This window comes from Dasypus novemcinctus, chromosome 21 (genome assembly GCF_030445035.2).
Source record: "Dasypus novemcinctus isolate mDasNov1 chromosome 21, mDasNov1.1.hap2, whole genome shotgun sequence".
NCBI lineage: Eukaryota > Metazoa > Chordata > Mammalia > Cingulata > Dasypodidae > Dasypus > Dasypus novemcinctus.
In genome coordinates, this window is record NC_080693.1 from 45,716,114 (window position 1) to 45,731,732 (window position 15,619).

At 37.0% G+C, this 15,619-nt stretch overlaps 1 protein-coding gene across 1 annotated transcript in view; it reads right to left on the minus strand.

Moving 5' to 3' along the window:
- The window catches only part of VMP1 (vacuole membrane protein 1), a 118,845-nt gene that overhangs the window by 94,236 nt on the left and 8,990 nt on the right, over positions 1-15,619 (minus strand). Inside the window, exons 2-4 of the mRNA XM_004457608.5 lie at positions 8,448-8,549; positions 5,653-5,788; positions 119-209 (exon numbers count right to left, since the gene is read on the minus strand). Of these exons, the coding sequence (XP_004457665.1) occupies positions 119-209; positions 5,653-5,788; positions 8,448-8,523 (303 nt within the window). The 5' untranslated portion in view covers positions 8,524-8,549. The remainder of the gene's footprint in view (positions 1-118; positions 210-5,652; positions 5,789-8,447; positions 8,550-15,619) is intronic.

Here is a 15,619-nt window from a genome sequence, read left to right on the forward strand (position 1 = left end):
AACCAAGTTTGAATATGCTGAGGGTAGAAATTCTATGAAATCCAAAACAGTCCTTTTTTGAAACTTTTTAGGTCTAGGAAAGGTATAAGAATAGTAACGGAGTTGCTGAACCTCTTACCTGTTGATGTGCTCCTTCAACATAATACGTAGTTATAAGCACAGCAAGCAGCAGTAAAAAAGATACCACAATGCTTTGACGATGCCATAATCTTAAAAACAAATTAAAGAAGAATCAGGAAATATCTTGTAACTTTATTTGTAGGATTCACAATTCTCAAAACAATTTCTTGTTGAAGCAGTTAGGTTCTCTATTTCAGCTACAGAAATTATTTCTTTCTGGGCTGAACTCTTAACCTTTTGTACTTAAACATTACAGCCTCTCAGAGAGCAGAGGATGGTCAAGGGAAGATGCACGGTATAGCACCTGATTTCTTATCATAAACTCCATGATAGCCATTTTTGTAACCAAAGACCCATCTTGTTTACACTTCACTTTTAATAGGAGAAGCAACATAAGGAAATAGAGCACTGGCCTCTAGTAAGAGGGCCTGTGCCAGAGCACTTTAAGTACTGTGCTTTAAAGAAACCACTTAACCAATCTGATTATGTTTATAACAATCATATACCTGTTTGACTTTCTTCATGGAGTTGCTGTACAGATCAAATGAGCTGAAAATGTTGCAAAATATTTTATAAATTCTAAAGAACAATAAAAAATAAGATATTATTACAGATAATATCTTGAAAGGGCAAGCCAGAGAATGACAAGGTGTACAAAGTTCAACTTGCTCTTTATGGTATCTGAAATAGGACTTACAAGTAATAGATTTAAAAAACAGAACACATTTCCATGGCAGATCTTTCATTGGATGAAACTATGAGTAAAAGTGCCACATATTATGAACCTTGTCCTGTTGAAGAATCAATGTAACTAATAAGCACAATTACGATTTCTCCTGAAGATAAAATCAGGAGGAAAAACATCTCGTTCATAATGTTCTACTTTGCATAAAAGATTCAACAGACAATATGATCAGCTGTAACAATTCAATGTGCTAATAGCAGTATTTTCCCCAGTCTATTTTTCTTCAAACTATAGAAAAGAGAATAAACATGACAACATTCTAAATTTAATTCATTTTGATGGAAAAGATGGCAGGGGGTTGATAACTGATGAAGATTTCTAATATTACTTAAGTAAATTTATACAAAAGGTAATGGAAGGAGTGGTGTCATCAACATGGTGACATAAAGACATCCCTCGGAAAAGTCTCCTTTAGAATCAACTAATAAAAGAACAAATCTCACTTCCTTGAAACTCTGGAGTACAATGGAGATTGGGGAAGGTCTCCAAAAACACTAAATGGAAGAAAAAAGAAACAGAATAGGTAGGAGATTTACTTCCCAGACGCACCAGTCCAGACTCCTCCCCAACACTCGGTCCCGCACAGCTTAAGAGTCGCACATAGGCAGCATAACCTGGGTGCCTCCTACCATGGATTCATAGCAGAGAATAAGACCCAACACATATCCAGGTACAGAGACCCAAGTTCACAGAGACCAAGGAGGAACACAAGTAGCTGAGAAGTACCAAAAAAAGTGCCCCTAGGGGAAAAAACAGAATGAAGCAGAACTGTTGTTGGCAAGAGGTGTATACACTTAATCCAGTTTCTGTTTGCTGGACCATCTAAATAAGTGCAAAATGGATCGTTCTGTATTGGTGCCATATGGCTCCCGGGGACAGGATATCCTAATGGGGAAGAATATGGAAGCAGAAAAGCCTCACGGAAAAATAAATAAATAAAAAAAAGGGGAAACAGAACCGCTATAAGACAGGATAGATCCCAAAACTGAAGTGTAACAAAAAGAGGGCACTGAGTGAAGTGGATGTTCTCAAGCAACTAGGCTCCTGTCTACCACATAGGAGGTCCATGGTTCGATGCCAGGGCCTCCTGGTGAAGGAAAGGTGGCTCATGTGGTGAGCTGGCCCACGTAGTGCTGACCTGTGCGGAGTACTGCCCCGCTCAAGAGTGCTGCCCCACGCAGGAATGCTGGCTCAAGCAGAGAGCTGGAGCAGCAAGATGACACAACAAAAAGAGACACATAAAAGAGATAATAAGATCTCAGCAGATCAGGGAGCTGAGGTGGTGCAAGAGAATAATCTCCTCTCTTCCATTCCGAAAGGTGTGCGAGAGCTGCCTAATGAGAATTCAAACAGACACAGAAGAACACACATTAAATGGACAGAGAGAGCAGACAACCGCGGGGGGGGGGGGGGGGGAGAAATAAATAAAAAATAAAAGAAAAACAAAAAACCCACAGCTATCATCATACTCAATGGTGAAAGGCTGAAAGTTTTCCCTCTAAGATCGGGAATAAGACAAGGATGCCCACTGTCACCACTGTTATTCAACATTGTGCTAGAAGTTCTAACTAGAGTTGGTAGGCAAGAAAAAAAAAAAAAAGGCATTCAAACTGTAAAGGAAAACAAAACTTTCACTATTTGCTGATGGCATGATACCATACATAGAAAGTCCCCCAAAAAATCTATAGCAAAACTACTAGAGCTAATAAATGAATTCAGCAAAGTGGTGGGATACAAGATTAACATGCAAAAATCAGCAGTGTTTCTACACACTGGTAATGAGCAATCTAAGGAGGAAATCAGGAAAAAAATCTCCATTTACAATAGCAACTACAAGAATCAAATATCTAGGAATGAATTTGACCAATGGTGTAAAGGGCTTGTACATGCACAAACACAAAATTTGCTAAAAGAATTCAGAAAAGATCTAAATAAATGCAAGAACATTCAATTATGCTCAAGAATTAGAAGACTAAACATTGTTAAGATGTCAATTCTATCCATATCGATTTATAGGTTCACTGCAATCCAAATCAAAATTCCAAGCACCTATTTTGCAGAAACGGAAAAGACAATCATAAAGTTTATCTAGAAGGATAAGGGGCCCCAAATAGCCAAAGCTGTTTTTTTTTCTTTGAGGTACCAGGAACAGGGATCAAACCCCAGACCTCATATGTCAAAAGCCAGCACTCAAGGGGAAGTAGATGTGGCTCAAGCAAATGGGCGTCTACCACATGGGAGGTCTCTGGTTCAGTCCCCAGTGCCTCCTAAAGAAGACGGCGAGCTGGCATGACAGGTAGGTGTGGCAAGCTGATGCAACAAGATGATGCAACAAGAACCACAAGAAGAAAAATATGAGAGACAGAACAAAGCAGGGAATGGAGGTTCCCATTGCTTCCTAAAGAAGACAACCAAGACAGTGAGCTGATGTGACCGGCAGGCATGATAAGCTGATGCAACAAGCTGATAAAACAAGGGACGCAGAAGAAAACATAATGAGAGACACAACAAAGCAGGGATTGGAGGTGGCTCAAGCAATTAGGCGCCTCCCTCCCACACTGGAAATCCTCAGTTAGGTTCCTGGCGTCTCCTCAAGAAACAAGGAAGATGAATAGATATAGCAAGTGTAAGCAACGAGGGGGTGGGAGAAATAAATAAAACAAATCTAAAAAAAAAACAGCCAGCATTCAACCACTGAGACACACTGTCTCCCCTGAGTTGGTTTATTTGTTTGCTTATTTGTTTTTCTTAGGAAGCACCAGGGACTGAATCCAGGGCTTTCCATGTGGGAAGCAGATGCTCAACTACTTGAGCCACATCTGCTCCTGAAAGCTGATTTGATAAAGAAGGAAGTTGGAGGACTCACACTTCCTGAGTTTAAAATTTATTACAGGGAAGTGGACTTGGCCCAGTGGTTAGGGCGTCCGTCTACCACATGGGAGGTCCGTGGTTCAAACCCCAGGCCTCCTTGACCTGTGTGGAGCTGGCTCACACACAGTGCTGATGCACGCAAGGAGTGCTGTGCCACGCAGGGGTGTCCCCTGCGTAGGGGAGCCCCATGTGCAAGGAATGCGGCCCGTAAGGAGAGCTGCCCAGCATGAAAGAAAGTGCGGCCCGCCCAGGAATGGCGCATCACACATGGAGAACTGACGCAGCAAGATGACGCAACTAAAAGAGACACAGATTCCCGTGCCGCTAACAACAACAGAAGCAGACAAAGACAACGCAGCAAATAGACACAGAGAACAGACAACTGGAGTGGGGGGAGGTGAGGGGGAAATAAAATAAATAAATACATCTTTAAAAAAATAAATAAATATAAGAACCAGGACTATAAAACACCTAGAAGAAAATGTAGGGAAGCATCTTTGAGACCTTGTATAAGGCAACAGTTTCTTAGGCTTTATACCCAAACAATAGGCACCAAAGGAAAAAATACATAAATGGGATCTCATCAAAATTAAAAACTTTTGAGCCTTAAAGGACTTTAACACAAAAGTGAAAAGACAACTATTCAATGGGAGAATATATTTGGAAGCCACATATCTGATAAGGGTTTAATGGCCAGAATATATAAAGAAATCCTACAACTCAATAATAAAACACAAGGAACCCAATTAAAAAATGGACAAAAGACTTGAATAGACATTTCTCTAGAGAGGATATACAAATGCTTAATGAGCATACAACAAGATGTTCAACATCATTAGCTAATAAGGAAATTCAAATCAAAACCACAATAAGGGAGGTGGATGCAGCTCAAGGGTTGAGCACCTGCTTCCCACATGGGAGGCCCTGGGTTTGGTTCCCGGTGCCTCCTAAAACAAAATAAAACAACAACGACAAGAACAAAAGCAAACAACAAGCAAAACAAATGAAAAAACCAACTCAGGGAACTGATATGGCCCAATGGTTGAGCACCAGACTATCATGGATGAGGTCCCGGCTTCAATCCCCACCCCCAGTACCTCAAAATACAAACAAACAAACAAAAAACCCACAATGAGGTACCATTTCACACCAACTAGAATGGCTACTATAGAAAAAAACAGAAAATTATGGATGTTGGAGAGTGTACAGAAAAATAGGAACATTCATTGCTTGTAGGACTGTAAAATGGTATAGCTATTATGGACAGTTTGACAGTTCCTCAGAAAACTAAGTATAGATTTACTATATGACCCAGCAATCCACACTACTCATTATATATCCAAAAGAACTGAAAGCAGACACTCAAATAGGTATTTGCACACTGATCTTCATAATGACATTATTCACAACTGATGAAAGATGGAAGCAATCAAAAGTGTTCATCAACCAATGAATGAATAAACAAAATGAGGTATATATATATACAGTGGAATATTATTCAGTTATAAAAATGGAATGAAGTTCTGATTCATGTGACAACATGCATAAACTCTGAAGACACTGTGTTGAGTAAAATAAGCCAGACACAAGAAGATAAATATGGTATGATCTCGGTGACATGAAATAATTAGAATAAGGAAAATCATAGAGTCGGTATCTAGAGTATAAATTACAGGGGCTGGGTTGGGAATGGGGAATGGGGAGTTAAAGCTTAAATTTTACAGAATTTCTATTTGGATTGATTATAAAGTTTTGGTAATGGATGATGGCAATGGTACTCCAACGTTGTGAATGTTAACTAACAGCACTGAATTATATCTGTGAATGCTGTTAAAAGAGAAAATTGTAGGTCATATATACGTTACTAGAAAAAAAATTTAAACAAACAAATAAATAAGATAATGAAAGTTCTTTACTTTGAGGTCCATTCCTTCAAGATTATTAGGATTTCCAGAGAAAAATACTGCAAGGTAATAAGCGGCTGTCTCCACAGGACAATATTCTGCCTTTCTTCCCGATCCCTCCTCTTCTTTTCATTCAGTGATGAGGGGTCTGAAAAACAACAGTGCATAAATTAAAACAGAATTTCTAACATTTATGTTCACTCTCTCTAATCACTTTCAAAATTCATCTGCCATCCCACACCATATTTGAAAGACTGCATATAAATTTCAAAAGTACAAACAATGTGGTTCACATCTAGATCATCCAGGTTTAAATAGTACATGTACAAACCCTAGGACCACCCCCTTCTCTAAAGGAGGCAACCCCTAATTAACACATGTGGCCATGTACAAGTGTGCCTGAAATTTTTAACAAGAAAGCCATGTCTGTCCCTATAACTTAAGAATCAGTGGCAATTCATTAGTTCTGGATATTTATCTCCTTCTTTTCAATTAGTAGTAACCTTGTACGTTACCATCATAGGCAGTCTTGGAAAGGAAATGAACAATGTTTAGTGCTTAAATGCACATTGGATGAAAATAGTTTTACACATGTCTCCCAGTTAAAGTAGACCTTTGAGAAGTGGCAACCAGCCCAGACTCAATAATACCTACTGGCTTAAAAGGAGAAGAATTATAGTTGCCACTTTTAAAATCAGTATTTACTACAGAACAAGTGAAGCAAAAAATGTTTGCCTTTTGCCCACTTCCTAAACTGTGGGATATAAGATCCCTTTGTAGAGGGTGCCCCAAAATTCTAGAACTCAAATTTGGAAGGGTACTATATATTGAAGGAAGAAGACAAGCCTGGCTAGGTGCTTCTACACCACTCTTATGATTATTTCTGCAGTCATTTTATTGTTTCTACACTTGTACATTACTGGCATTAAGTCTTAATTGGTTCAACTTCTATGAAGGGAAATTTAGCATCATATCAGAGAGCACAGAGGTTTACAGCTCAAAATGTGAACATAAACTACTAGGTTACAATTCCCCACTCTGCCATCTACCAGTCATGTGAACTTGAGCAAGTTACTTAATCTTTCTGTGCCTCAGTTTTCTCTTCTGTATAACGAGGATAATGATAGTACTTGCTTTTAGGATCACTGTAAGGAATAAATTAAGTTTACATATGTAAAGCTCTCAGAAGAGACGTACGAAGTGCCCAATTAAGAATAGCTATCATCATCATCTATTAAAATTACAAATGCACATACATTTCTATTATTTTATAAATATACTGTTATATGAATGAAATGATTTTTGTACAAATTTATTCACTACAGCATCCTTTATAATAGAAAAGGATTATAAACAACTTAAATGTTATCAATAAGGGACAGAGGAGTGATTAAAGTATGGTACACAGTATAATGGGATGCTGACCCATATAAAGTATATTCACCACATACTTTACTGTACAATCTCAAAAGCTCCTAATGGGAAGAGACAATGACACATGTAATGCCTATCACTAAATCCTGGCAATCTTTAATAAATTTTGTGTGATTCCTTCATCTTCAAAGCAGTAAAGAGTAGAGAACACATAAAAACATGGACTCTATATAGAATGTAGATGCCAGTTAAGGAGCAAAAAGACTATTTTCATCTCTCAAATGAAGTCTCTTTCATCCTGTATCTGAGTTCTTCAATAAAAATAAAATGCACTAAAAATGATAGTGTACATAGTGTTTAAATTAGACTGAAGGTGAAAAGACGCAACATTTATTAACAAAATAACTCAAAAGTCAGAACAATGCTACCAAATGTCTTCTGCTAGGCAATGTGGTGATTAAAACAAACAAAAATTACTATTTAACATAGCTTGTTTGCCTTGCAATAGAAGAGAATTCCCATGATATAATATTACCCTACTAGAGTATTAAATGGAATGCTTTTAAGATGCTTAATAATTTAGAAGTTAAAAAGAAAATTATTAGTTAGCAGAAAAGAAAAACCTTTTATTTTCCTTTAAAGCATGAAGAAAAGTTCCTATTTAAAACATACATACATAATAAATTCATACTTTTCAGGGTAAATGTATGAATAAGAGTCACATATACTGAAATTTACTAAAATCTAAATATGGTTAAAATACAAATTCATCTCAAACCAAAATTTTATATCTATACTAATCACACTCATATACTTTTTGATAACTGTATATTTAGGAACAGTATAATAAGTATATTTATAATCTACTTCTAAAAGAAGACAACTGCATGATAAAACTGGGCACCAAACAAAACCAATTAAATACTCCTTATACTATAAGATTAACAAGTAATAATACTGAACCCACAACAGTACTGATGTGACTGTAGCTAGACTGCTTCTGCTACCATTGTGAAAAAAACATTTTATAGGTCTTGACTCATAAATTAACTTACTATGAAGACATTTAGCAAAAGATAATGAGGGAAGCGGCTGTGGCTCAATCAATTGGGCTCCCATCTACAATATGGGAAGCCCTGGGTTCGCGGCCAGGGGCCTCCTTGTGAAGGGAGGCTCGCCTGTACGCTGCAGAGAGCCAACTCAGCAGGGTGACGCAACAAAAAGGGAGACAAGAAAAAAAACAAAAATAAAAACAAAAAACACAGAAGAGCACACAGGGAGCAGATAGCATGCAAAAAGCCACAAGGGGGAGATAAAACAAAAAAAGATAATGAGTATTGTAAGTAATAGATTTCTATTTTATTTCAACAGAAAGTATAACAGAAAGTATATTAAACAAGTAGCTCTTCTCCATCTAAGTAACTATACTGTACCTGTGAAGTTTCCATTATATTGCTCCTTATTCATTGCTACACGTCTCTGGTCACAATTTTTTCCATTCTCTGCCATTTCATAGAGCAGTAATTCTTGAGGAGCTAAAAAAAAAGCAAAATAAAATCTAGCCATCCGTTACATATACCTGCTACGCACCTGTGACTGAATAAAACTGAAAACAGTAATAGCATTACAGTAACACCCCACATGCTAAGCAAGATTTTAACAATTAGTATAGAATTCCTAATACAAATAGCAAAACTCTAAAAGCCAGGTCATTATAACACTCATACACTGCTGGTGGGAATGTAAAACAGACTTTTGGAAAAGTCTGGCAGTTGTTCTAAAGGTTAAACAGAAAGTTAATATATGACTCAGCAATTCTACTCCTAGGTATTTACCTAAAAGAAATGAAAACTTGTATACAAATGTTCATAGCAACTTTATTCACAACAGCCAAGTTGAAACAACCTAAATGATATTATCTGTAGAAGGGAATATTATTTGGCAATAAAAGATATGTGCTACAATATACATGAACCTTGAAAATATTATGCTAAGTGAAAGAAGCCAGTCACAAAAGACCATACATTATATGATAACGATTTTTATGAAATGTCCAGAATAGGCAAACTCATAAAGACAGATTAAAGGTTTTGTAGGGCTAGGGGGCGGAGGGAAAATAGGGAGTGGTTGCCAATTGGTACTGGGACTTTTTGTGTTTGTGTGGTGATGAAAATATTCTAAAACTGACTGCAGTGAATACACTCAAAACCACTGAATTGTACAGTTTAAATGCATGAACTGTATGGTTGAAATTACATAAAGCACCTCCTAGGATCACAGTGGAATGAAAATGGAAATCAATAATAGATGGAAAAGAGGAAAATTCACAAATGTGTGGAAGGTGAACAACTGACTCCTAAACAATCAGTGGGTCAAAGAAGAAATTTTAAGTGAAATTAGTAAATATACTAAGAGGAATGAAAATAAAAACACACTTACCAAAACTTATGGACATATCTTGCCATAACCTGCAGAATTGTGTGGGAGAGAGTGTAAGCTACAATGTAAACTATAATCCATGCTTAGTGGTAATGCTCCAAAATGTGTTCATCAATTACAATGAATGTACCACACTAATGAAGGATGTTATTAATGTGGGAAAATGTGGGATGTGTAGGAAGCAGAGCATAGGGAATCACCTATATTTTTTTATGTAACATTTATACAATCTAAGCATCCTTTAAAAAAAAATATATATATATATATATATATGTATATATATATATAAAACAAAACCAAACAAACAAAAATAACTTACGGGATACAGGGAAAGCAATGTTGAGAGGGAATTTTTTTTTTTTTTTTAGGTACTGTGCACCTCGGAATGAACCCAGGACCTCATATGTGGGAAGCCAGCACTCAACCACTGAGGCACACTGGCTTCCCTGAGGTGGTTTTTTCATTTGTTTTGCCTGTTTGTTTTTTTTCAGGAGGCACTGGGAACCAAACCGAGGACTTTCTGTGTGGGAGTAGGCACTCAAATGCTTGAGACACATCTGCTCCCCTGAGAGAGAAATTTATAGCCCTAAACTCCTATATTAAAAAGGAAGAAAGAGCTAAAGACCAAAGATCTTGCTGAACAACTGGAAAAACTAGAAAAAGAACAGCAAACCATTCCCAAAGCAAACAGAAGCAAAGAAAAAATTAAGATTAGAGCAGAAATAAATGAAATTGAGAATCTGAAAAAAGAGAGAGAAAATCAACAAAACCAAAAGCTGGTTCTTTAAGAAGATCAATAAAATTGACAAACCCTTAGCTAGACTAACAAAGAAAAAAAGAGAGAAGATGCAAATAAAATTGGGGAGAAGTTATAACCCCACAGAAATAAAAAGTATCAGTAGAGGATATTGTGAGAAATTGCATGCCAACAAACAAGACAACTTAGATAAAATGGACAAATTCCTAGAAATGCACAAACATCCTATAATGACACTACAAGAAATACAAGAACTTACCAAACCAATCTCATTTAAAGAGATTGAATCAGTCATCAAAAATCTCCCAACAAAGAAAAGCCCAGGACCAGATGGCTTTACAGGTGAATTCTACCAAGCATTTTGAGAAGAATTAACACCAATCCTGTTTAAACTCTTCAGAAAAATTCAAGCGGAGGGAAAACTACCCAACACATTTTATCAAGCCTACATCACTCTAATACCAAAGCCAGATAAAGATACAAGTAAAGAAAATAACAGACTAATTTCTCTAATGCACAGATGCAAAAATTCTCAACAAAGTATTTGCAAATATCAAAAGACTTATACACCATGATCATGTGGGGTTTATTACTGGCATACAAGGCTCGTTCAACATAAGAAAATCAATTAACCCAATACACCACATTAACACATTGAAGGACAAAAACCACATGATCATCTTGATAGATGCAGAAAAGGCATTTGACAAACTCCAGCATCCTTTCTTGATAAAAACACTCTGGAAGTCAGAAATAGAAGGAAAATTCCTCAGTATGACAAAAGGCATTATGAAAACCCCACAGCCAACATTGTACTCAATGGGCAAAGGCTGAAAGCTAGTAACAAGGATGCCCACTGTCACCATTGTCATTCAACATTGTGCTAGAAGTTCTAGTTAGAAAATCAGACAAGAGAAAAATAAAAAATAAAAGGCATTCAAATAGGAAAGGAGGATGTAAAACTCTGTTAGTGGACGACATGTTTCTACATTTAGAAAATTTTGAAATGTCTACCACAAAGCTACTTGAGTTAAAAAATGAGTTCAGCAAAGTGACAGGATACAAAATCAGCATGCAAGAATAACAGTGTTTCTGTACTCCAGTACTGACAATCTGAGGAGGAAATCAAGGGAAAAATTCCATTTAAAAAAGCAACAAAAAGACTCAAATACAAAAGAATCAATTTAACTAAAGATGTACAGGTCCTATACACACAAAACTACAAAATAATGCTAAAAGAAATCAATGAAGACCTAAACAAATGGAAAAACAATCCATGCTCATGTATTGGAAAACTAAATATCATGAAGATGTCAATCCTACCCAAACTGATCTATATAGATCAATGCAATATCAATCAAAATTGTAACAGCCTTCATTACTGTATTAGTTAGGCAAAGGGGTGCGGATGCAAAATACCAGAAATTGGTTGGTTTTTATAAAGGGTATTTATTTGGGGTAGGAGTTTACAGATACCAGGCCATAAAGCATGTTATTCCCTCACCAAAGTCTATTTTCACATGTTGGAGCAAGATGGCTGCCAATGGTTGCAAGGGTTCAGGCTTCCTGGGTTCCTCCCTTCCAGGGTCTTGCTTCTCTCTGGTTTCAAGGTTACTTTCTTCCCAGGGCTTGCTTCTTCCTGGGCTCAGGGATTCTCTCTTTCTTGGGCTGGCTTCTCTTCTGTCTGGGAACTTACTTCCTGGGGCTCCAGCTTAAGACTTCAGCATCAAACTCCAACATCAAAAACCCCTCAACTCTGTCTTTTGCCATGCCTTAATGACATGGCCCAATCAAAGCTCTAACCATAACTTAATCACACTCAGGTACAGACCAGATTACAAACATAATCCAATATCTATTTTTGGAATTCATAACCATATTAAACTACTACAATTACAGAAATAGAAAAGGCAATTAATTACCAAATTTATATGGAAGGGAAAGAGAATCTGAATAGCCTAAAGCATTCTATAAAAGAAGAGTGACATGGGAGGAATTTCACTGAAACATATTACAAAGCTACAGTGGTCAAAACAACATGGTATTGGCATAAAGACAGACACATTAATCAGTGGAAGAGAATTGAGTGTCCAGAAATAAACCCTCATCTCTATGGCCAACTGGTTTTTGACAAACTTACCAAGTTCATGTCAACAGTACAAAACACTCTCTCCAACAAATAGAGCTAGGAGAATTGGATATCCATAATCAAAAGAATGAAAGAGGATCCCTGTCTCACGTCCTATACAAGAATCAACTCAAAATGGATCAAAGACCTAAATGTAATAGCCAGGGTCATAGAACTACTAGTAGAAAATGTGGGGAGACATCTTAAAGAACTTGTGGTAGATGGTGGTTTCTTGGACCTTACACCCAAATCATGAGCAACAAAAGAAAAAAATAGATAAATGGGATCTCCTCAAAATTAAACACTTTTGTACCTCACAGGACTTTGTCAAAAAGGTGAAAAGGTAGTTGATTCAATGGGAGAAAATATTTGGAAATCACATATCCAATAAGGGCCCATGATATATAAAGAGATGCTACAAGTCAACAACAAGACAAATGACCCAATTAAAAAATGGGCAAAAGACTTGAATAAATATTTGTCCAAAGAAAAAATACAAATGGATATAAAAAACATGAAAAAAATGTTCAACATCACTAGTGATTAGGGAAATGCAAATCAAAGGTACAATGAGATATTATTTCACACCTATTATAATGCCCACTATTAAAAAGACAGAGAATTACAAGTGTTGGAGAGGATGTGGAGAGATAGGAACACTTATTCACTGCTGGTGGGAATGTAGAACGGGTACAGCCACTGTGGAGGACTGCTTGGCAATTTTAAAGACGTTGAATATATATTTGCCACTTGACATGGCAATACCACTGTGATGTATATACCCAGAAGAACTGAGAGCAGTGACACGAACAGACATCTGCACGACAGTGTTCATAGTGGCGTAATTGATGAGGGCCAAATATGGAAACAACCCATGTGTCCATCAACCGATGAATGGATAAACACACTGTGGTGTATTCACATGACAGAATATTATGCAGCTCTAAGAAGAAATGAAGTCGTAAAACACGTGACAACATGGATGAACCTGGAGGACATAATGTTGAGTAAAGCAAGCCAGACACAAAAGGACAAATACTGTCTGACTGCATTACTATGAACCAAACATATTGTGTAATACGTTATGATTCAAAAAAGAATTTTATATGTATCAGTACATTTAACTGAGAAATGTATGTTTTTATTCAAGTGTGTTTTATTTTTATTTTAATTATAGTTTATATTTTCAATTATTAAATGTACAAAATAAAGTTAAAAAAGGAAAAATATATTTTAAAAAAAATATATATATATATATCAGGGGAAGTGGCTGTGGCTCAAATGGTTGGGCTTCCACCTACGACATGGGAGATCCCTGGTTTGGTTCCTAGTGCCTCCTAAAGAAGATAGCAAGCTGGCACGACAGGCAGGCATGGAAAGCTGACACAACAAGGGACACAAGATGAAAAACATGGGAGTGGTGCTGGTTCAAGCCATTGGGCGCCTTACTCCTATACTGGAGGGCCCGGGTTCAGTTCCTGGTGCCTCCTAAAAAGATGAGCACACAATGAACAGACACAGAGAACAGCCATGAGTGCAAAACAATGAGGCGTGCATGGGGAAAAAAATAAATACAATTAATTTAAAAAAGAAAAACATAATGAGAGATACAACAAAACAGGGAGCGGAGGTTCTTGACACTACCTAAAGAGGATGAGCAAGACACCGAGCTGGCACAACAGGCAGGCAGAGCAAGCTGACACAAGAGATAAAAGAAGAAAAACACAATGAAAGACACCATAAAGCAGGGAGTGAAGGTGGCTCAAGCAGTTAGCTGCCTCCCTCCCATATTGGAGGTCCTGCGTTCGGTTCCCAGTGCCTCCTAAAGAAATAGCAAATGCAAATAAAAAGGGGGTGAGGAGAAACAAATAAATAAATTTTTAAAAAGATATAGTTAAAAAAAAATCAGGGGAGCAGATGTAGGCCAAGTGCTTGAATGCCTGCTTTCCATGTACAAGGTCCCAGGTTCGTTCTCGGGTACCACCTTAAAAAAAAGCCAAAAACAAACCAAAAAACCAACTCTTGGGGGAGTAGATGAAGCTCAGTGGTTGAGTGCCTGCTTCCCATGTATGAGGTCCTGGGTTCAATCCCTGGTATCTCCTAAATAAATACCTAATAAAATTTATTTGTTAAAAAAAAAAAGCCTAACAGATCTAGACTCAAATCTAAGCTTCACAAATAACTACTCTATAAGCCTGGGTAACTTTCTAAATATCCATAAACATCAGTTTATTTAATTGTAAAACAGGGATAACATTAGCCACATCAAAGTTTTACTGTGAGGAACAAATAAAGAACTGTATGTAAAATGCAAATATATTGATTCTCACCCTTCATATGTACTCAGTATATTCTAACAATAATGAAAAAATGATGATGCAAAAGTATGATGGGCATTCAGAGGACACTACATTCAGGAGTTAACAGAAGCTGACAGTTTGATTCTGCAACCTTAAGACATATTTCTGTGAAGATGCTGTCAAAAGACAAAGTTAACCAAAGCAATTACAAATAAAGGATGAAGTTATTTTGTGAAAATCTATAAGACCACAGCATCACAAAATTTCACAAAATATAAATTTATTCCACAAATCAGTGTTTTCTGGGTTTTATTAATAAAATCAGCTGAGGATGTTTGAAAAGGAACTATATAAAGGAATTAAAGATTTTCCAACTTCTAGTCATTTAACTTGAGCTCTGTTAAGCTTCTGTAAATACCTAAAACTGTGGGTTCATATTCAGCCAAACCCTATAGGCAATTCCTTTTAGAGATGAACAGCCATTCACCTACATCACAATAAATTAAATTTAATTAATTTGTGGTGGAAACATGAACTGAGCACAAAAGGGTGTGTTATTTAAAAAAAAAAATTCTAAAACCTTTCCCTCAGCAAAATCACAGTAACTGAGCTCATTTTTTCCATTTACTCTTTCCCATAGTGTCATCTTAAAAAAAAAAAGGCGTTTTATCCAAAACAACTTGAGCCTATTCAAGTTCTTACTTATGACAATGGTACTGTGCAATTATTTGGAAGTTGCTACAGAAATATTCATTTAAATGGTTAATGTGTTCTCATACACATAATCCTTAAAAAGGAACACCCAGGAAGGAGATTTGGATCAACTGATAGAGCATCCGCCTACCACACAGGAGGTCCAGGATTCAAACCCAGGGCCTCCTGGCCCATGTGGTGAGCTGGCCCACATGCAGTGCTGTTGTGTGCAATGAGTGCCGTGCCACGCAGGGGTGTCCCCTGTGTAGGGGAGCTCCACACTCAAGG